The 20,571-nt window shown below is 43.0% G+C and overlaps 3 protein-coding genes across 9 annotated transcripts in view; 1 reads left to right on the forward strand and 2 right to left on the reverse strand.

The window, feature by feature from the left end:
- Window positions 1-192: 192 nt before the first annotated feature.
- On the reverse strand, window positions 193-7,325 carry serpina10a (serpin peptidase inhibitor, clade A (alpha-1 antiproteinase, antitrypsin), member 10a). 3 transcript variants are annotated; one of them, XM_076755650.1, is made up of 6 exons: window positions 7,214-7,325; window positions 5,364-5,654; window positions 4,953-5,246; window positions 4,526-4,799; window positions 2,670-2,817; window positions 193-1,193 (listed from the first exon to the last, which is right to left on the reverse strand). In XM_076755650.1, the coding sequence occupies exons 2-6, from the start codon at window positions 5,647-5,649 to the stop codon at window positions 1,005-1,007; spliced, it is 1,191 nt and encodes a 396-aa protein (XP_076611765.1). In that variant the 5' UTR covers window positions 5,650-5,654; window positions 7,214-7,325; the 3' UTR covers window positions 193-1,004. The 3 variants fall into 3 exon arrangements, with proteins under 3 accessions (XP_076611765.1, XP_076611764.1, XP_076611766.1); XM_076755649.1 differs by having other exon boundaries at window positions 5,364-5,657; window positions 7,214-7,318; XM_076755651.1 differs by having other exon boundaries at window positions 5,364-5,657; window positions 7,196-7,308.
- A 1,029-nt stretch (window positions 7,326-8,354) lies between these two features.
- On the reverse strand, window positions 8,355-18,413 carry xrcc3 (X-ray repair complementing defective repair in Chinese hamster cells 3). 3 transcript variants are annotated; one of them, XM_076755818.1, is made up of 8 exons: window positions 18,211-18,413; window positions 13,872-14,009; window positions 13,573-13,785; window positions 13,234-13,388; window positions 12,942-13,154; window positions 11,680-11,717; window positions 9,560-11,425; window positions 8,355-8,420 (listed from the first exon to the last, which is right to left on the reverse strand). In XM_076755818.1, exons 1-7 carry the CDS (start codon window positions 18,263-18,265, stop codon window positions 11,203-11,205), a joined length of 1,035 nt encoding a protein of 344 aa, XP_076611933.1. In that variant the 5' UTR covers window positions 18,266-18,413; the 3' UTR covers window positions 8,355-8,420; window positions 9,560-11,202. The 3 variants fall into 3 exon arrangements, with proteins under 3 accessions (XP_076611933.1, XP_076611931.1, XP_076611934.1); XM_076755816.1 differs by lacking the exon at window positions 8,355-8,420 and adding an exon at window positions 8,869-9,196 and having other exon boundaries at window positions 9,244-11,425; XM_076755819.1 differs by lacking the exon at window positions 8,355-8,420 and having other exon boundaries at window positions 9,409-9,621; window positions 10,715-11,425.
- Window positions 18,414-18,643: 230 nt separating this feature from the next.
- Window positions 18,644-20,571, forward strand: part of LOC143336020 (transcription factor IIIB 90 kDa subunit-like) — a 31,728-nt gene continuing 29,800 nt past the window's right edge. The window contains exons 1-2 of one of the 3 annotated variants that reach the window (XM_076755820.1): window positions 18,644-18,915; window positions 20,074-20,323. In XM_076755820.1, the coding sequence (XP_076611935.1) occupies window positions 20,140-20,323 (184 nt within the window). In that variant the 5' untranslated portion in view covers window positions 18,644-18,915; window positions 20,074-20,139. The remainder of the gene's footprint in view (window positions 18,916-20,073; window positions 20,324-20,571) is intronic. The other 2 variants (XM_076755821.1, XM_076755822.1) reach the window with 2 other exon arrangements.

Genomic DNA, 20,571 nt, shown 5'->3' on the forward strand with positions numbered 1-20,571 from the left:
TTCTTAAATCTTCTCTGACTTAAATGCAGATTCTTGTTTGAAGATAATTTGAGGTTTTTACAGACTTGTCTATGCCTGTGTGTCGATTGGTTTGGAATATGTGATGTCACTATGATGTTTGATGACATCACGGGTCACATTACATAGCTGCAGATCCTTTTTTTTTTGTTCACACCAAAGACGGGAAAAAGGGACATTTTAATGTTTAATATTTTACAGTCGAGGTTTACTGCATACATGTCTTAACAGTACATATTCTGACAGAGTTAAATACAGTAAGTGTTTCAGTCATACAGTACGTATGGTATGATAGTGGTTGCCATGCTAACATTCACTAAACAAAGTAAAGCTGAGGCTGTTGGGATCTTATTAGTTTGTTATTAGTTCTTTGTCTTTAACTGACTATCAGATCATCATCCACAGTTCAGGATTTAATTTCTCCACCAGCAGCCTGAAGGCTCACGCTTCAATGTCAGAGAGGAAACACACTTACTCCAAATATGTACTACTACCACTTCTCATAGTAGTAGTAGTAGTTCTAGGTCTTCTACAACTATTAATGTGTGATGTTCCTTGTAAGTTCACAGGTTTTGACCAGATTTGTTTTAGTGTACAGCCTTCATAGCCCAAGCGACAAGGAAAACAGTTCAAGCTCTGGATTTAATATCATATTTTATATTAAGCTTAGTTCCTGTAGAGGACAGCCTTTGGTGCATTCAGTCAGCTGAAGTTAGAAGACGACAATGACGACATTTCGAAGTTTCCCAGACAGAGTTTTTAATCGCCTGGACGACTTTGTGAGTGATGTTTTAGTGATAAACTCTTATGGCTTAATTAGGCCACCTGAAAATCAAAACTGTGTTCCTGCTCTCAGACAAGTAGTTTATCTTCTCTCAATATCAAACCATGAAATCAAGACAGAGTGACAGAAATGAGACGGATGGCAGTTAAGATAAATCCAGAGCATGAACTAAAACGACAGGTCAGGTGGGTGCGGCTTAGTTTTATTTCTTGGTGGGATCGATGACTCGGCCCATGAATAGCACGCTGCTGCTCATTTCCTGGTAGATGATGAAGATGAAGGGTCTGTTGATGGTCAGTCGAGGAGGAAGAGTGGAGAACACGTTGGTTCCACCTCCTGGGGTGATGTCGCCGCCGTTCTCATCGACGGACACAACAGATTTATGATAAACCTAAAGACAAGAAAACAAGTGTTTTTCATACACGAAAAATGTCTCACAATAAAAGACAAAGACAGAAAATACAACAGGGATAAAAATAAATGAGCACAAGTGGTTTAACTGTGTTTTAAAGGTGCTGCGTGAAGGATTTAGTGGCGTCTAGTGATGAGGTTGTCAATAGCAACCAGCTGAACACTCTTCGTCTCACCATCTAAAAACACGAAAATCCCTCTACAGAGTCAGTGTTTGTTTTGTCTGCTCTGGGCTTCTGTAGAAACATGGCGGACTCTGTGGAAGAGGAACTGCTCCCTCTGTAGATATAAAAACTCCTTCTAAGGTAATGAAAACACAATAATACTTATTCTCAGGTGATTCTACACTATTGAAGACATAATTGTGAATATTATATTCCATTTCTGCCAGTAGATCCCCTAAATTAGACACATGGAACTTGAAGTTTTGAGTCTGAATGGAAAACAACCAACCATCCAACCCACAGCCCTCGGCCCTGTCAGATGGGATCAATACCTCTTCATCAATACTCCTTGGGCAGACAGGGAGCTTCATGGGGTTTTGTACAACCAGCAGCTGTGGTGGATCCACAGAACTGTTTGTGTTCAGGTTTCTTCACTCCTTCAAGTCACTCATATAAAAACCACCTGGACTGACAGAAACTGAACATTGCAACCACTTAGCTGTTACTTTGACTTTCTGTTGGCCGGTTTTCACTCATCACGCTGTCGATGCCTCAGACTCACAAGTAGGTTTTTGCATCACAACAGTTTGTATTTTCTTCTTACTTTCTGTTTCACTTATCTGAACTACTCTATAATCTTTCCATGTACTCCATGACAAATGAAGAAGTACCCGTTGTGGTACAAGTACGTCCTGGTTGGTGGGAACCACAGTTTTACATGATCTGGTTTGCAGCTTTACAGCAACATGTAGCTCTTGTAAACATTGTTTTGCTGACATACTAGGCACTGAGAGGATTTACTAATGTTTCTCAGCTAGACAAACCAGTAACGAATCAAAGAGGTGACATGCTGATCCAAAGTCAAAGCCTGGTCCAAAGGCTGAACCACGGCTTCCTGCACCTTCAAGACAAGACCTCTGTTCCACCAGCATTAAACTGTAGAGCTTATCAGACACCAACCTTTCAGAAGCATTTAGGCAGTTTTTTGACAGGTATTATATTGAAAGAAACAACACATATTTACGAAAGAGCCTCTCCTCATAGTGAAGTGTTTTCTTCAGTAATTATGACTCATTCGTTCATATTTATGAGTATGTTACATTTAAGAGATTACACAGTACATCTATACATATCATAAATATAAGAATTTATGTCAGAATTAGGAGTAAATATCCCATTATTACGATCTACTCAGTTCAAAATATGAGAAAAACATTTAAAAAGGACTTATTTTCTATTTCTAAAACTTTTACTTGCAGTGAAACAACAAGAATTTCTGGTTAGGAGCTCACCTGTGTGAGTTTGGGTCCTTTAGCTCCACCCATGTTGATGATGTCAGCATCATCCTGAAACACCTGAGTGATGTTAAGAGTTTGCAGGACATCACGCAGCGAGTAGGAACGCTTCAACAGGAAGCGAGGCAGCTGCACCTCCAACTTCCTGATTACAAAATAAAATAATAAACAGAAAACATCACAGCCTCTAAAGGTTGAATCTCTGAGGGTCAAACCATTCAAATCTATTTTCTTATCAAAAAAGCAAAACATTTCACAGAAAAAGAACAGTCTGAGAAAGAAGGATGACAGAGAAAAGGTGAGACAGAGGACCAAGAGAAGGAAGGAAAAGGAAAACATAAACGATGTCTAGGTGGGTCAACTATCCTGCATGAGTATCAATGCCAGGGAGTCCCCACCAGTCAGTCAGGACTGAAGAAGCTGGAAGCCTCTTGGATGAGAGGAGAAAAGTCTTCTAGAACCTCAACAAGTCCAACTGCCTTTGGAAAGCACTGGGAAGAACCAGGACCTGGATGAATGAGAAGCTTCACATTCATTCAAGATGTGGCTTCCTTTTGGTAATTTTTGGACATGCCATCTAAAAATATATGGAGTTCCACCTTAACATTCGAGTCAAAAGGAAGAAAGTTTGATCTTCTCTAAAGCTGAAACACAAAATTATGCTGTGTTTCTTCAAGAAACACATTTATCTTCAGATGAGTCAGGAAAACCATGCAGAGGCTCTCCTACAGTACAGGTCAGAGCCAAAACTAATTAATGAACACTTTCAGTTAAAGTTTGTGAAGGCGACTGATGGAGGAAGGAGGGAGTAGAAAGACAACGTAGAATCACCACCTCCATCAACCAATCAGGCTGCAGTTTCCATCATGTCTGTCCAGACTCACCTAATATCTGCAGTAAAGACTGTGAAGAGCTGGATTAAAGGTGTTCAGTGTGTTTGATGGTGAACTTCTCTCTACATCAACATGTCTGATCCAGTGAATAACAGCCAGGTAGAGACATGCTGTCTTCACTGGACTGTTTGTCCAGAGGAGGACAGAGGACTGATCGAGAGCTTCATCACATGGAGCAACGACAATCACCTAAGGATCAATATCAGCTCAACCAATCAGCTTCTGCTGGACAACGATGCTTCAAACACAGACGCTGCTGCAGAGAAACTGCAGACTGTCAAACTGCTTCACACACGTTCAACCGACAGCAGAAGATCTGAACCATCAAGGGCACTGATTCAGGGTCAGACCACATGAGAAACTTGGTCTCAGTCTGTCCTTCAGGTCCTGAGTGATGCTGCTGAATAATGGACAGAAAAGAGTTTCTGCACAACATGATGATGTCACAGTGGAGATGACCTTTGACCTTTGGACAGAAAATGTCATCACTTCATCATTTTATCCTCTGAGACATTTGAGTGAAGTTTGGTTATAATTAGTGCACAAATTCTTGAGTTATGGTTTTTAAATCTATGCAATCAATTTTTGAGCCCAAATGAACATTTTGAGCCAATTACAGAGGAAAAATATCAAAAAAAAGGAGGAAAGGGGTCAGGAAGGAAGTAGGAAAAGGAAGAACAGATGGAACAAAGGAGAGAAGGAGGGGAAAAGGAGGAAAGGAAAATACGAAAGAGGATGAAGGAGGAAGAGAAAGGGGTTAAAAGATGGTAAAAGACGGGGAGATATAAAAAAGAGGAGATGGAAGAATAGAAAATGAAACGAGGAAGGACTGAAGAAAGCAAACAAGGAAAAAACAAAAGAGTGAAGGAGAAGAGGAAAGGCAGAGGGAGGAAGGATCAAAGTAAGGTAGGAGAAAAGGAGGTAGAAAAGGAAACAGGGAGAAAGGAAAGGGTGTCTCACGTCTTTTTCAGTTGTCTGATCCAGGCCTGGATTTTCTCGGCAGTCACTTCCTCCTCGACAGAGGTGATGTCCACACCTTCATCGGGCAGCACCACCAACATGGCCATCCCGTCCGCCATCGGCAGCTTCAACACGCCGACCTTCACGGAGCGGTCATATGCCAGGAAGTACTTATCAGCCCTGAACATCATGGGAACCATGACGACATGATACCTGTCCACGTAAAAACGCTCATCCTGAGTGAGCGACGAGTTAAAGGATGGACTGAAGCTGGCTGAAACAGGGACAAAACTTTATTCACACAGGGAAAACTTTATTTACAACATCCAACAAAGACAGACAAAAACACTCTGATTTGATTCTACAAACTTTGATTCTACAATGCCCTCTGACAGATAGCCCCGCCCCTCCATCGGGTGATACATACTCTGGTAGGACGCAGCGGTGGCAAGAAGCAGCTGGGTCTGGGGGTCCAAGTCGGTAACCAGATCCTGGACCTGGTTTCCAGTCTGGTCCTGGGCCCAGCGGTTGATAGTGTCGATGGCTTCCTGCGGCACTGTGTAGGCCAAACTCTGAGCGTTTCCCCCAAACTTTGTCTGAACCAGATCAAGGTAGGATGACGGCACCTTGAAGCTCTGTGAAGGGAGGATGGCCATGCCCTGCCTCAGGTTCATGGCCACGCTCCCCTGAAGGACTACCGTCCTCAGACTCTGAAATAGATCTTAGAACAGCAGAGACAAACAGTAAGCATACAGTTCGAAACCAAAATAATGATAGTCTGAAGTCCTCCTCTGAACCCGACCACTGACTCCCGGCCTCTGACCTCTCACCTACATACCTGGCAGGGTCTGAGGGTCCAGTCCAGTCAGACCGAGTCCTCGAAGCAGCTGGTCCTGGGTTGACCCACTGGTGGTCGTCAGCAGCGCAGACAGCGCAGTGGACAGCGTGAAAGCAGACAGGAAGACATTGTCATCGGTCCGGCTGGATACAGCTCGGTAGAGCCGGGCGGCAAAGTCTGCGTTACAATTGGTCAGGTCAGAAGGGTCAACAGTCTCAGAGGAGGCCAGAGTCAGGAGGAGGATGCTGACCAATGACAGCAGGACAGAGGGAGTCATGGTGATCATCCCGTCTGCTGGAGGAGATAAGAACAGAAACTGAAGTGACGCTTACTGACTGTGGTTGTGTCACATTTACAGGATTTATAATTCTATCATATATAACGAAATCTGATTGTTAGATTATTATTATTATCATCATACAGTCATACATATCTTCAGGTAAAGGCCGACTTATTCTTGATTCAATGGACTCCTGTGCTTACTTATTTTGGACTCTCAATGTGATATACACTGCCCCCCCAAAGCCCCTTTACCCCCCTGGTAAAGGGGCTTTGTGTATCCTTGGTTTGTTTTCTTTTACTTTATGATCTGCCTGATGAGGCATTGATGTACATTGTCACTGTGCATATGGCTGAATAAAGTCATTTTGTTAAAAAAAATAAAAAATAAAAAAAAAATCCAAAAAACATGGACGTCGTCTCTGTGACGTCACCTTCAGGTTCCTGAAGAGCCACTGTGAAGCTCAGTGGCCATCGCCATCTTGGCGGCACCTGACTCCACTAAACTCCCAGTTAATCCAAACCTGGACAAAGAGGTGGAGTTGAGGTGGCCAAATGAAGCCTGATCACTGAAACCTAGAAGCTCGCTGTCACTCAGAGTGACTGCGCCCATAATTATGCATAACTTTAAGTCTTAATGTAATCCACTCAGTTCACCCCATACATGTCATGAACGAGAAAACCAAAACCGTTTTCTGTATCTGGCTGCAAACATGGTTAATTCTGCTCTAAAGTTGCCATTATAATATGGGGGTCTATGGGGACTGACTCGCTTTTGGAACCAGCCTCAAGTGGCTATTTGAGGAACTGCAGTTTTTGGTGCTATTTTTTAGCTGCAGAGGCTGATGCTAAGGTGAGACAGGTGATCCTGAAGGTGGCTGATGGTTTAAGATGTTAGCATCAGTCTGTTGCTCTGGGTCCCACCATTCTGGACTCTGATTGGCTGCTAGCTGTTCAGCTGCTTTGGCACAATCTGATGAAAACTATGATTCTTCATGGTGAAATTCTCAGATGTAAAGTTTATATTAATCATACATAACTTCATCTGATGTTTGGAGGTTTTTGGTGCCAAGTCACCGAAATAGATCCAATTGCTTTCCTGATGATGTCATCATTAATTTGCCATATCATCAATACAGTCAGCTGTCACAAAATGTTCTGTTATTGTCATTTTTTCATAAAAAACAACTAACAAATATGATAAAAGCAGGCACAAACACATTCATCACAACCTGATAAACGGATCAATAACCCTATCAATTACATTTCCGGTCTACAGGGCCACGCCCTGACGTCACACCCCGTCGGCTCTGAGCAGCGTCACAGCTTTTTTGTTGTTGTTTACGTGTTTTTTTAACCAGGCTTTTAATTTGAAAGGAATTTTTCTTTGATTTCTGATCAGTCCGGATCGATGGGAGACGTCATCTATTGATCAGCTCTCCATCATTTTCATCCGATCTCTCTGTATCGATTATGCAACCTATTGATGATGTACTTATGATAAACAAATAATGGTCAGTTGATGTCACCAACAGACAAACAAAAGCACGAACCAACAAACGAAGTCTGACCTTCTGCTGATCTTCGATCTGTGTTTTCTGATCAGGCGTCCTTCTGCTCTGAGGCTTCACGAGCTGCGCATCACCGTCAAGCTCACACTCTGAGCACATCGGAAACGACAACATTATCACTTCCGGTAACTTTTAATAATAATAGTCTCGTCCGTTCATTTGCGGACAGAGCAGCTGCATGAAATACTTAGACTTTTACTTTATTTTTTGACCAATTTGGGAAATTCTTTTGTGGCAGCAGGTTAAACATACAGGATGTGACCGTCAAAGAGTTTGGTTTGAGGGGTCTCGGGGGTCGTGTTGTGATGTGGACGGCAGACAGACCGTCTCCAATCACAAGGTTCACAAAACACAACCGAAACGAAGTCCTGAAATTTAGTTATTTAAATTTTAGACAAATTGAAAACATGTTTCATCAAGAGACAAACCAAAATAAGCCTATAAACTCTGATTTCAATATATAACCACTGAGCTGAAAGACTTTATGAGTTCGTTTACTGACAGGAAATTTACTTAAATATATTAATCAAAGAATCTTAAAAATATTCTGGGCTTGCATGCTGATAGTTGTTGTCTTCTCAGATAATAATGTGAATCTCCACCTGGTTTCTGAGAACTCAAACCGGCCGATCAAGGAAGAAATCAGGTAAGATGCAGCCACCAGTCAGGGGCAAGATACTACAAGTGTCAGTGTTGCATTGTGATGATGACAGTTGCTGAATCTAATCTGTTGAGAGCATCCAAAGTACCGACGTGCACACCTACACGGTGCAGGTGTAAGCCACGTCTGAGGAGCAGGTTACTGAACAGCTGTTACGTCAGACAAGAGACAACTGTTGTCATTGTCAGGTCGAGTCTAAACCAGCACTTAGGCTGGACTGGATCTATTAGTAGTTCCTCCTGGTTTGACGTCCAGCAGACATCACAGCACTTAACTACAAACTAATTGTGAACAGGATGAAATGTCATATTTCCAAAGCAAAGACAGAAACTCTGTTAGTTTCATAAAACTACCAGATTATTGTTAAATTAAATTGGAGGAGGACGAGTTTAAATAAGAATGAAAGTCTGTCGCTGAGTCCTCTCACCTGGTTGTATGCTTTTATGTTGAAAGCTGCTTCTGGAGCTCTGCTGTGGTAAAACTGCGCAGGCGCACTGAGCGGCCTGATGTCATGGTGTTATTAGCAAAGATCAGCAGGGGGCGCTGCTGCTGCAGGAGAGACCAACATAACAGAGTAGAAGAGAATAAAATACACAAATAGAAAGTGATACAGGAGACCTGTTAAACACTTTGACAAAGAATTGAATTCTAATCACAGCAAATCAAGTTCATCTGAAAAGCAAAGTGCTAACAATCAAGTAAAAATCCATGAAAATGATGTGCTGATGAAGACAGTGACAGCTGGTAATTGAACGCATGAGTGCAGATTATTTTTTAAAACTGCTGCTGATTAACTATCTGAAAACACATCAGTGACACAGAGGAAGAAACTAGTCGTGCTTATGGATGGAATAATTAGACTGGCCTCTTCACCGTCTAAGTTTAAAACTCTTCTTAAAACGCACCTTTTTTCTTTGGCTTTTCACACCACTTAGATATTTTATTATTTTATCTTCTTATCTTTTTGTTTATTATGTTTTGTTGTGTTTATTTTACTGTACAGCATTTTGGAAATGTTTGTGTTTATTTAAAATTGTGCTTTATAAATATAATGGATTGGATTGGATTGGAATAATGGACGATGTGCACATGGCCGGGCTACAGTTGCCCAGACAACTTGCCCACTTTAAAGAAATAATGGTTTTATTTTTGCTGTTGGAGCCCAGAAGAGCTAGTTAGTCAGTGTTTCCCCCCTGCTGCTGGACGGGACCCCTCCTCTCCACTTCCACCATCACTGTGTCCTGAGCTGGCCTTTAACATCTAATGATGATCTGCTTTAACACAGCACTCCACCACGGAGGTGTGTCTCTCTCACTCTCTCTCTCACACACACACACACACACACACACACACACACACACACACACACACACACACACACACACACACACACCTTTACTGTCTGTGGGAAACACACTGGGCTTCCAACCAACTCCAACATGAGCCCGAAACCACACAGCCGTCCTGCCAGAAACCTCGTGAAAATGTGGTTAAGGTTGTGAAATGGTTTGGTTCAGTTTAGGAATCAGTTCAATACAGTTTTATTTATGTAGCACCAAATCACAGCAGAATTTGTCTCAGGACAATTTCCATATAGAGCAGGTCAGGACCAGAGTCTTTATCTACAGAGACCAACAACTCCCTCATGAGCAAACACCCTGTGACAGCGGTGAGGAACAACTGACTTTTAGCGGCAGAAACTTCCAGCAGAACCAGGATCAGGCGGGCGGCCATCAGTCTCCACCAGCTGGTTATAAGGGTAGAGAAAGGGATGCAAAGCAATGACACCTATAATGACAGCTACAATGAATGACATTTGACAAATACAAAAATAGTATGATACGTACTATTAATAGTATAGTATATAAGTACACAGTTTATTTATGTGTACAGTATATGTATATTAGTATCAGATAGTATATGCCCATAAAAGCACTGTGGATCTAATAATAATGGAAGTATGACTAATAGCAGTAGTGGATGTCGGACAGGTCCACAGCAGGAGCAGCAACCATAATCCATAATCCAGGTTGAGCCAGTATCCACAGGAACTGTGTGCACTCTAAATCCTGACTGGAAATCCTCAAATAAACTACTGTTGTGTAGAAAGTCGCACAGCTGATTACTGACTGCTTTCTGAAGGGTTTCTGAGAGAAAGGGGAGGTTGGATATCGGTCTATAGTTGGTTAAAACCCCTGGATCAAGAGTTGGCTTTTTAAAAAGAGGTTTTAGCACAGCGACTTTAAAGGACTGTGGTATGTAGCCTGTTGATAAAGACAGACTGATCATGTCTAATAAAGAAAAGCCAATTAAGTGTAAAACTTCTTTGAGCAGCTTAGTTGGGATGGAGTCTAAAATACAGGTTGATGGTTTTACAGGAAGAACTTGTTAGCTGGTTAAGTTCAAGTTAGTTGTGAATGTCAACGGGAGACGTGCAATTTAAATATATATCAGGTTTTACAGCTATTTCTGAGGCTCCTGTGTTTAAGGACAGTCAGACCAGTTTGATGAAGTGATGAATTTTGTCTCTAATAGTTAATAATAGTGTTATAATAGTTAATAATTTTTATCGTGACAGAAGTTCATGAAGTCATCAGTTGGAGGGCTAAAGAAATACACGAGTGTCTGCCAGCCTGGCTGCAGTGCTGAAAACAAACTTGGAGTTGTTCTTATTTTCTCTCTTCACGAGTGACGGCTACTCGGGCAGTGTGGGCGACCTTCCTGTTGGTTTTCAAAACCACTTGGTTAGGCTGAGGAAAGGTCGCTGGGTTAGGACTGTCTGCATCCACTGAATGGATTTCTGGGCTTCCTGGGTACAACAGATTACATTTCAGTGTAACCTGGATGGCTATGATGAAAGACCAAAAGCAGGAGCGGCTGAGCAGTGAAGGGGTGACTCCTCACAGGACTGGTCTGGGATAGGGCAAACGCTCTAATCAAAGGTATCTGTTTGTTGGCTCTCCTCACAAGGTGACAAAGACTTAATCACAGGTCAGTTAATTAATGGAAAAAACAACTCAAAAACAAAAACCAATACAGAACCACCATAGGAAATGTGACATTTTAACGCAGAGGGGCACCTGCTTCAATAAGGCAGCCTGATGAGCTGTCCGTATATTTCTGGCTATATAGTGTACAGTAACTGGTGGTTCAACTGGTATAAAGCATGTTGAATGGTGGGGAAAAAGTGAGCATACACTTTGGCTGTACGATGCATATAAAAACGATGCTATCATGTGATTTATTTAGACATGACTGTGTTTGTCAGCTCTCACACAGTTTATGATATGCATCTGTATGTTTTCATAGTGTTGTCGATATGTACAGTTTATCTGTCAGAACTCGGGATTCCTCGGACTCCCTCCCTCCACACAGCGACGTCTCGTTCGTCTCGGGCCAGATGAGGAGCGAACACCACCTCCAGCCTGCGGAGGGCGCTGTGCTGGTCACCACGGGCAACCGCTGCCTGAAGGCGCCGAATCATCAGCCGAACCATCACCTGATTAGCCCAGGCCAACCCCAGAGCCGGTGACACATTGGAGGACAGAGGGCTACAAGACATACAGTAAATGAATCATCAGTATTGTATGATTTCAAAATTTTAATACGCCAACAATATCGACTCACTTTCTCTCTTTTTCTTCTGAAGTAAACACAAAATGTCATAAAAACTTAATAAATATAAATAGATAAACCCAAAGAACTGAAGATGTTGGTGAAAGCTTAGTTTGAGCTGACGCTGTAAAGCTTCGTCTGTTTCATCATCTTTCAGACTGTCACACTCAATCAAACAAAGTATTTTTACCCCAAACTGTCGTCTGAGCTGTTGAACACATCCGTCACCTGAAACACAGACAGGATTCACATCGTTACTGAGATTACTGTCGTCTGAAGCGACAGAGCAGCCTCTCTAAAACCTTCATGTGGCTCAATAAATAACGAGAGCATTTGTGTGTCGGAATACTTTCAAAGGTTTTCAGTGTCACAAAGCTTCACTGTTTTCTTCAGCTTTTAGTGTAGCTGCTGCTTCCTGTGTGAGCACTGACCATCTGAACTGCGCCCTGTGCAGGGGGCGCTCGTATTGAAGAGGTTAATAAAAGGCCACAAATGTGCTTCTACTGCACACACACAGGCCATGGACCATCTCAATCCGGCCATCCTCAAAGGAATAAAAAAAAAAAAAAGACAAAACATTTCAATAAAATGCAGCATTATGTTATTGAATTTTGAGACAAACAACTACAATGAGTCTGTACTGCTCTTTGTTTCCTTTCCAACAGAGGACGCTGTCCACATTTCTATTGGTCTACAGGACTCATGTGACTCTTGATAACCTTGGTAACGTCAGTGTTTGCGGTGACAGAATCATGAGTTAGGACCAATGCTGTGAAGAACGAGAGCTTTCAGACTTGATGTGAAAACTGAGAATATTCACACATGAGCTGAATCTGAAGTAAAAGTCATCCAAAATATTCACACTGAGTGTGAGCTCACAGGAAACAAATGTGGAGATAGATCTTTTCATGAACACAATGACAACTGTAAACGTGTCGTCCAACATTTACTAAGATTTGATCTTTTTTTACTTGAGTCCATTTTCCAGGGCACCGACATCTCGGTCATTACAACCTCAAATCACATAATGAGCTTCCTCACATCAGAAAGCGCCGTTTCTGCGTTCTTCTTGTACAACAGTCTGCCTGGAGTCCACCTTTCTAACAGAATACAGTCTGATCAGTGAGCTCTGCAGTGACGCACATCACACCGTTGGTCAGATGTAGGTGAACTGACGTTGATGCTGCACCGTTTTATGTCAGTCATCTTTTCTAACTGTAAAACATTTCCTAATAGCAAGCTCTTGTTTTATGGGCAAAGAGAGGAAGCCTTGTGGCTGCAAACAGCCTTTTGGAAAACTGCAATTTAACATGAGTTAGCGACTGACTGTCAAAGCTCCGCCGGACGCCATGGACACGGACACAATCTGACAGCAGCTGGTCATGACATGTCCAGTCCAGTCCGGTCCGCGTGCGTGTGTGTGTGTGTGTGTGTGTGTGTGTGTGTGTGTACCTGGTTGATACAGAGGACAGGTGTGGTGAACTCCTGGCTCAGGTGGTGCAGTGTAGAGGAGAAAGCGAGCAGCTGTTTGGTCCTCTCCAGCCAATCAGCAGCCTGGAACTCAGACCTGAACAGAGCCGCCACTGAGTCGACCACCAGGAGCCGGATCAGACCCCGAGCCAACAGGAGGGGGACACGGCGGGAGAGACACACCTGCATGGAGTCCTGCAGGTAAATAAAGCACTTGTCAGTTTGTAAACAGTCAGCCCATGTCACTGATCGGAGGCCAGGGGGACAGACTCACCAGGTCAGCAGCGTGTTCAACGTATACGTGGTCACTGAACTGCAGTGTGCTGATCAGTGATGGAGGGACATCAGAGCGCAGACAGGACTGATCTCTGATCAGCTGCTGCAGACGTCTGATGGGAAACGAGTCCTCGGTGCAGATGTAGACCGCTCCTGCAGAGAGACACCGCGTTACAGTCAGCTACAAATACATTGCCATTCAACAATTAAAAGTGCATCTTAGAGGGAGATACATCACAAGTGAACCCTACGACAAAGTTTTTTCTTTACCCTTGAACATTAATCTATTTGTTTATTGGTCAGCTGAAGCTCATTTAATAATGTAGCGTTCACTGACCTGAGCTCAGTCCTCCATACTGTGTTGGGTACTGTACAGACAGACAGAGCTGCAGAGCCAGCTGCGTCTTCCCCGCTCCACTTTCTCCCGACAGCTCAGTGACGCCCCCGACAGGAAGGCCCCCCCTCAGCAGCTCGTCCAGCACTGGACATCCAACACTGAGTCTGAGGCCCGACTCTAACCGGCAACACTCACCACGATGGAGTAGGAGGGCTGCACACACACACAAACAGCAGTTCGATAAACGCTGTGACATCACTTTGCAATGTCCAATCAGATTGCACCATTACCAATCTGACCTGGGACCGGAGGGCGTCGTCTGCAGGCGGCGGCGGCTGCGGCGAGCAGTTGCTGGAAGTCAGAGCGGGACAGACCAGTGAGTCTCTGCAGGTCCAGTCCAGGAAAAGACCAAACCTCCTTGACAGACTTCAGTTTAGCTGCAGGAGACAAACGACAAACAACGAAACTCCCTGTGAATGTTCAGGAGGACGTCTCCACAGAGTCTGATCAGGATCACTCAAAGGCGTCTTCAGCTAGGACCAAACCTGTGAGAGGCCACGCCACGTGCACCAATCAACAATCAATAAAGATTTTGGTGACCGCTTTCCTCTGGAGCATTCACACCTAAACTCTGTCCTCTGGGTTTTGAGGTAGAGGTTTTTGGTTTTTTAAGTGCCCCTGTGGGTCAGGCTCAAAATGTTTTCTGGGTCTATTCCCAAACCTGGCGTGAAGATACAAACCCACATTTATGATGATTGGACAAATCGTTAACAAGTTAGGGCCATTTTTCTGCTAAGCCCCACCCCTTGCAAACTTTATTGGTTACTATGTTCAAAGATAAATATCAACAAGCTTTATGCAAATTTTGCTAAACTTTGTTCAACAAAGATCCAAAGATGTCAAAATGTGTGTGCCCAGTTTCAGGTCGATCAGATTTCTGTGTGAGGGGTGTGGCCTTAATTCATTATGCCGCCACCATCTTGACCTAAAAGGCTCCAATGTCTTAGGAAGCACATTCACATCATTTCTAGTTACTGGGTCGAGCTTATAGCTCATTCCAAACATTTCTGAAGAGGAAGAAGGAAAAGGAAAGGTAAGGTAAGCAGTGTTTCCTCTACATTCATTTAGGAGTGGCGGGCCCCCATTCCTAAATCCTAGCCACTGCTCCTTCAAACTTGACATCACGTCAAGCACCCAGACACCAGGTCAGAGGATCAGAGGAGTGTCGTCTTGGAAAGAAGGGCAGCGACTTACCGGAGAAAAGGTGGACTTATTACTGAAGTTCAATAGACATTCACAAAATACTGATGGCCAGCTAACGTTACGTAACATATCGGTAGCTTAAGTTAAGTTAAGGGCCCGGTGCCAACTCAGTGTCGCTAACGTGAGTAAATGAATTGATAGCATTAAGGTAATATCTACACGCCATAACTGCTGAGTGCATTTTCAGATGAGCTTCTTCAAATATTTCTCTAAGAAGAGGAAGACAGCTGATGAAGATGACACTCGTCAGGTATCATTTGCCTTTTACTGACTCATAAATGATGATGGTTAGGTGAAAAATTGTGTCCACACTTGTAATCAGATGTGATGTGAGTGTAAATTATCTAAAATTAATGTTTTAAGAGAAGTAACATCAGACAGGGAGGAGCAGTGGAACAAAGTGAAGGAGAGCAGAGTGAAGGAGCAGGAGAGCTGAGTGAAGGAGCAGGAGGAGAGCTGAGTGAAGGAGCAGGAGAGCCGAGTGAAGGAGCAGGAGGAGAGCTGAGTGAAGGAGCAGGAGGAGAGCTGAGTGAAGGAGCAGGAGAGCAGAGTGAAGGAGAAGGAGAGCAGAGTGAAGGAGCAGGAGAGCAGAGTGAAGGAGCAGGAGGAGAGCCGAGTGAAGGAGCAGGAGGAGAGCTGAGTGAAGGAGCAGGAGAGCAGAGTGAAGGAGAAGGAGAGCAGAGTGAAGGAGCAGGAGAGTAGAGTGAAGGAGCAGGAGAGCAGAGTGATGGAGCAGGAGAGCTGAGTGAAGGAGCAGGAGAGCAGAGTGATGGAGCAGGAGAGCTGAGTGATGGAGAGGGAGAGCAGAGTGAAGGAGCAGGAGAGCAGAGTGAAGGAGCAGGAGAGCAGAGTGAAGGAGCAGGAGAGCAGAGTGATGGAGCAGGAGAGCTGAGTGATGGAGAAGGAGAGCAGAGTGAAGGAGAAGGAGAGCAGAGTGAAGGAGAAGGAGGAGAGCAGAGTGAAGGAGCAGGAGAGCAGAGTGAAGGAGAAGGAGAGCAGAGTGAAGGAGAAGGAGAGCAGAGTGAAGGAGCAGGAGAGCAGAGTGAAGGAGCAGCCTCTGAGCTTTAGAGCTCTTCTATAAAAACCCAGAAAAAGTCATTGTTCTGAGCCTGGGTGCAAACTTTGCCTCTGATTCTACAGCCCCATCAAGAAATTATTATTTATTGTTTTTATTTTTATTCATTTAATTTTATTGTTTTATTTATTTTGTTTTTATTATTTTTACATTCAGCCTTTAAAAAGCAGTTTTCAACTGGCCATTCAATAAATAGGTTGTAAAAGTAAAATCTGCAGTCAAGTGTCATTTGTTTATGCCGCCACGGCTCCAGAGAGCCCGCCCCCGCTGCTGAAACAAATCTTAGAGGAAACACTGGTAAGGTAAGGTAAGGGAAGTTTTCTGAGGAAAGTTCAAGACGGATGGATGTTCTTTAAAAGCTCACACTAAACTACACTGTCTGCCTTCCGAGTAGAATAATGTCCTAAAGATGTGAACTTGAAGGTTTGTTGAAAAGTTGAAGTTAAACTGAACAACTGCCTTAAGGTTGTGAATAAAATGCATAATGTATGAAAGATGTTGAACATTATGAGGTTTGAATGGAGTTCAGAGTTGAAGCTGAGCTGCATTTCTGACTTAACTTTGTATGAAAAAGTCGAGAGAGCAGAGTTGGAAACATTTGAAAGGGTTGAATCAGTATGAATGTGATTAAAAAGTTAAATAATATCCTCAATGAAAGAAAGATGTGGAAAATGTAAAAGTTAGAAAGGAGTCTCCAGCAGAAAGTACAAATGTGTAAATATGAGCTAAAAAATGTATGATAGAAAGGAGGATGAAGAGCAGGAGAGGAAGCGAAGACTAATTGGCTCGTCTCAATCAGCGTTGAATGAGTTCACTCCACCATCATAAGGAAACTCTAAATGAAGTAGAGCGTTGTCTCAAAGTCTAAATCGGCACAATGACTTCTTGCCACAAACTTCTGCATCAGCAGCTGTGATGAAAGCAACGAGCCACGCGTGGCCGTGGTTTACAGCGATTGTAGATAGAAAAGGGGGAGTCTACGGGATCTATCCAAGAATGTCGTAGATGAACTCAAATGGCAAATCATGCTGAAAGCTGAGGATTTTGCATGCCTGCAGGTGGTGTCTCCAATCACAACAAACTAGGGACGCCCCAATTACTTCTCTTCTTTCCCACCATACTGGCCAGAGAGATGGCTGAAGCCGATCATTTTGTTTGGTTATAACAGTTGGTACAGCATCATAAGGCAGTCTGACAGCTTCATAGTGCACTGGGACCTCAGTCGGGTGGCAGAAACACAGGTGAAGGAACTCGAGCTGTTCGTGTTTTGAATTATTTCAAATTACTGTCTTTCAAAGTCTTGTGCTGAGCAGATGAAGCTGCATCTGAACCATCCATTCTGAGGAAAAGCTGCAGTGTACGCAGGTCAAGCTCATCTCATAGGCCAGGCTATGAAAATGCAGCTAAGCTAGCTTTTACTTTCTGCAGCACAAACTGTCCAAGTTTAACAAACTGTTCTTTGCAAATGAGTCTCAAATAAAGAGACAGTCTGAAGAGTGAAGGACCAATGAACGGATGTTTTGCTGCCTTTACACTTTTACTAGTCAGCGTAAGTTCACAATAGACTGGGGAAAATAATTGAAGTCACTGTGCTGGTCAAAGGCTGCAGGCAGCAACCGACAACTTTTAACGTGGAATGTTTTCTTGCAAAGTCACCTGGGACAGGTTTACTCAGTGTACTCAAGATCAAAACCAAGCAAGGTGAAGCAGCCTTCAGCTTCCTCTCACCTGTGGAACAAGCTTCCTGAACACCTGAGGCCTGCTACAGCTCTCAGCTCATTTAAGTTCAGGGCTTAAAGCATTACTGTTTATTGTGACTTTACAATAAATTAGACAGAAAACTTCCCTTTAATCTGGAACTAATTGCTTGCTCTTGTTTTTGATTATCTTTTAAAGGTTATTTACATGTTTTCTTAATGTCTTATTTTTAATGTATTTGTGTGAAGCATGATGAATTTTCTGCTCTGTGAATAAACTCACCTTCATCACTGCTATTGTCTTTCCTTCAGTCCCAGCAATAAGTCAGTCTATCAACTATGTAAGGAGACAATTAAACCTGAATTCAAGTTTCATTCATATTAAATCTGTATTCCAAGCCCTGACGCTTCAGGAAGAACATCTGACAGTTTCCAGCTATATAATAAGAGTTACATACAGTGTGTGCCAACGGTACTACGAAAATGTACTTTCTAATAAAACGTGTTAAACTCTGTCCTATAAGGTTCGTACATTTGAGGGTAAAGGATGAAATATTAAATTGTCATATTTCTGAATGGAGTATGGAGCTAGGGCTCTCTCACCTCTCCTTACGGCTGCAACAATCCTCGGGTGGAGCTCCAGCTGGTCCCAGTCCATCCCCCCGCTGAGGACATGCTTTCACCGCCGCTGCTTCCGTCAAAGTGGGAGTCTCAAAATCAGGAAAACTGTTTTTATGTCTGAATTATCTGTCTGTTTAGCTCTTCCTGTGCGAACAGGTTCTCACGCCGAAAAATACGCGCCTGAACGCGAGACGTCATCACGCGACGCTGGTTGGAACCATTTCGCAAGGTCTGCAGGGGGGGAAGGTCCCGCTTTAAATGTAAAATCGAGTCAGTTTCATTATACTGTACAGTGATAATATACATATAACCTATATTTTATTAGCCAAAACTTGGAACGCAAACATGTCATTTTTAATTCCACTTTATGCGTCGTCGATCAACAAACTTACCCCGGGAGAGATGTGGACCCAGTGACGTCACTGCACTGCGCCACAGGAAGAAAACAAACCATCCAAAACACTGATCAGAATCTTTTCACTGATCAGAAATCAATACTGAGACTTTACTGTTTAAACAAAAAAAAAAAGATTTTTAAATAAACGGTATTTGTCTTCGTTTGGTCTGAAAGAAGAACAAAAATGCATTTTGACGGAAAAATAAGGCTGACGACACAAATGGCTTCATCGTGTTTGTAACCGCCAAACTGGGATCTGTTCTTTTCTATGAACTGGTTTTGTTCTGTCGGTGAGTTCAGTTCGTACATGTTAACCCGGTAAGACCGAAACTGATGCTGTGTTTCAGGCAGAATAATCAACAGCTGTTAACGGAGGTTGACGTTGTTTGAACGCATTTAACGGTCATTTTCTGTAGTTGAATTTGATTTACATTTATTTGTTCTTCTGCAAGGAAAGTTGTTTCCACCTTCCCCGTACAGCCCCAGAGAACAAAAATGCAGTCTGGATATTCTGTTCTGGCAGAGGAGACAAAATTCCTGCTGAACTTCAGTCTCTTTCATACCAGCGACCAGATGACAGGAGCGCAAAATCGATGTATTGTGCTTGACAGCTGTTCGTTCCTGGGATACACAGTGATCGCTTAATCGCTTCAACTTTATCTTAGTTGAATAGTTCGAATATCAACGAAGTTTACTTAAATATTAGAGTAACAGCAGCATAGTTGTGTTCCAAAAGGCTGCAACTGTCCATTAGCCTCAAATTAAATGTGTTGATATATTTGTTTATCAGGCGATTTTTTCCCATTACAGTTCAATTTCCACAATTAATCTCTCAGACTTTAAACTGTCAGAAAGTTATGGAGTAGCTGAGGGGTCACGATGAGGTGAGTGGCTCTGTTTCATCACAGCTGGCCTTCACCTGTCCGGCCTTCACCTGCCCAACATTCACCTGTGATGGCTCAAACAGAAGCAAGCTCGCGGGTCTGTGTGAGCAGAGCGTCACCTGGTTGTGTTGTAATGGTAACATACCTGTCGTATCTGACAGCACAGTGTCAGTACTTAGGTTTAATTAATTAATTATTATTCAATTATAATCAGCTGTAGTTGTGAAGAGAAGACACAGCGTTCAGAGTGTCAGCTCCACATTTTTCATTGGGACAGTTAAACTCACTTTAAACACATTTACCTGCACACAGTGTTGACATTGAGCTGGATGTCTTTCTGAAACATTGACCTCACTTTCTATGTGATGATTAAAGTCAGAGTGTGAGCTTATAAAGTTATAGTCATACCGGGAACCATGTTTAATAGAATGTTTAGAAATACACAAATACTACATGTAGACTGATTTACCTTAAAATATGCTTTGAAAATCTAAAACATTAAGCCTCTCTCTACATTGCTGTTTAACCCTGTTGACCTCTTACCTCCTCCCCTCTGACCCACAGGCTGTGTTGACCTCTGACCTCCAGATCTCCTCCTCTCTGACCTCCAGGCTGTGTTGACGTCTGACCATGAGCACCAGGGTGTGCAGGACCTGTGGGGGGTCAGACATTGACGTGGATCAGGCCCGGGGCAGCGCAGTATGTACCAGCTGCGGTGCGGTTCTGGAGGACAACATCATTGTTTCTGAGGTTCAGTTTGTGGAGGGAAGTGGAGGAGTTTCATCTGCTGTGGGCCAGTTTGTCTCTGCTGATGGTGAGATACAAACATTTACTCATCTGATGTTTGCCCAGTTCACCAGTAGAACTTTGACAGAAAGCAATGGAACACAAAACTGATTTTTCTGAATAGAGTATTGCAGTGTAAAAGGAGTACATCAGGTTTTATTACATTTGTACAACTGAGTTTGGCTTTTGCAACAAAATACAAAAATAAGCTCCCACCAAACTCCATACTTTAACTTTACTGACAAGAACAAAGCTAATATTTGATGAAAATTACAG

The sequence above is a fragment of the Chaetodon auriga genome, chromosome 18, assembly GCF_051107435.1.
Source record: "Chaetodon auriga isolate fChaAug3 chromosome 18, fChaAug3.hap1, whole genome shotgun sequence".
Lineage (NCBI taxonomy): Eukaryota > Metazoa > Chordata > Actinopteri > Chaetodontiformes > Chaetodontidae > Chaetodon > Chaetodon auriga.

Bases quoted from the DNA above. Each gene is read 5' to 3' on its own strand.
- serpina10a (XM_076755650.1), bottom strand. From the start codon at position 5,649: ATGATCACCATGACTCCCTCTGTCCTGCTGTCATTGGTCAGCATCCTC. The intron at 5,247-5,363 runs GTATGTAGGTGA...TGCTGTTCTAAG, and splicing joins GGACCCTCAGACCCTGCCAG to ATCTATTTCAGAGTCTGAGG. The intron at 1,194-2,669 runs GTGAGCTCCTAA...TCTTGTCTTTAG, and splicing joins AAGGACCCAAACTCACACAG to GTTTATCATAAATCTGTTGT.
- xrcc3 (XM_076755818.1), bottom strand. From the start codon at position 18,265: ATGGACTGGGACCAGCTGGAGCTCCACCCGAGGATTGTTGCAGCCGTA. The intron at 13,786-13,871 runs GTCAGATTGGTA...GTGTGTGTGCAG, and splicing joins ACGACGCCCTCCGGTCCCAG to CCCTCCTACTCCATCGTGGT. The intron at 13,389-13,572 runs GTCAGTGAACGC...GTCTCTCTGCAG, and splicing joins GTATGGAGGACTGAGCTCAG to GAGCGGTCTACATCTGCACC.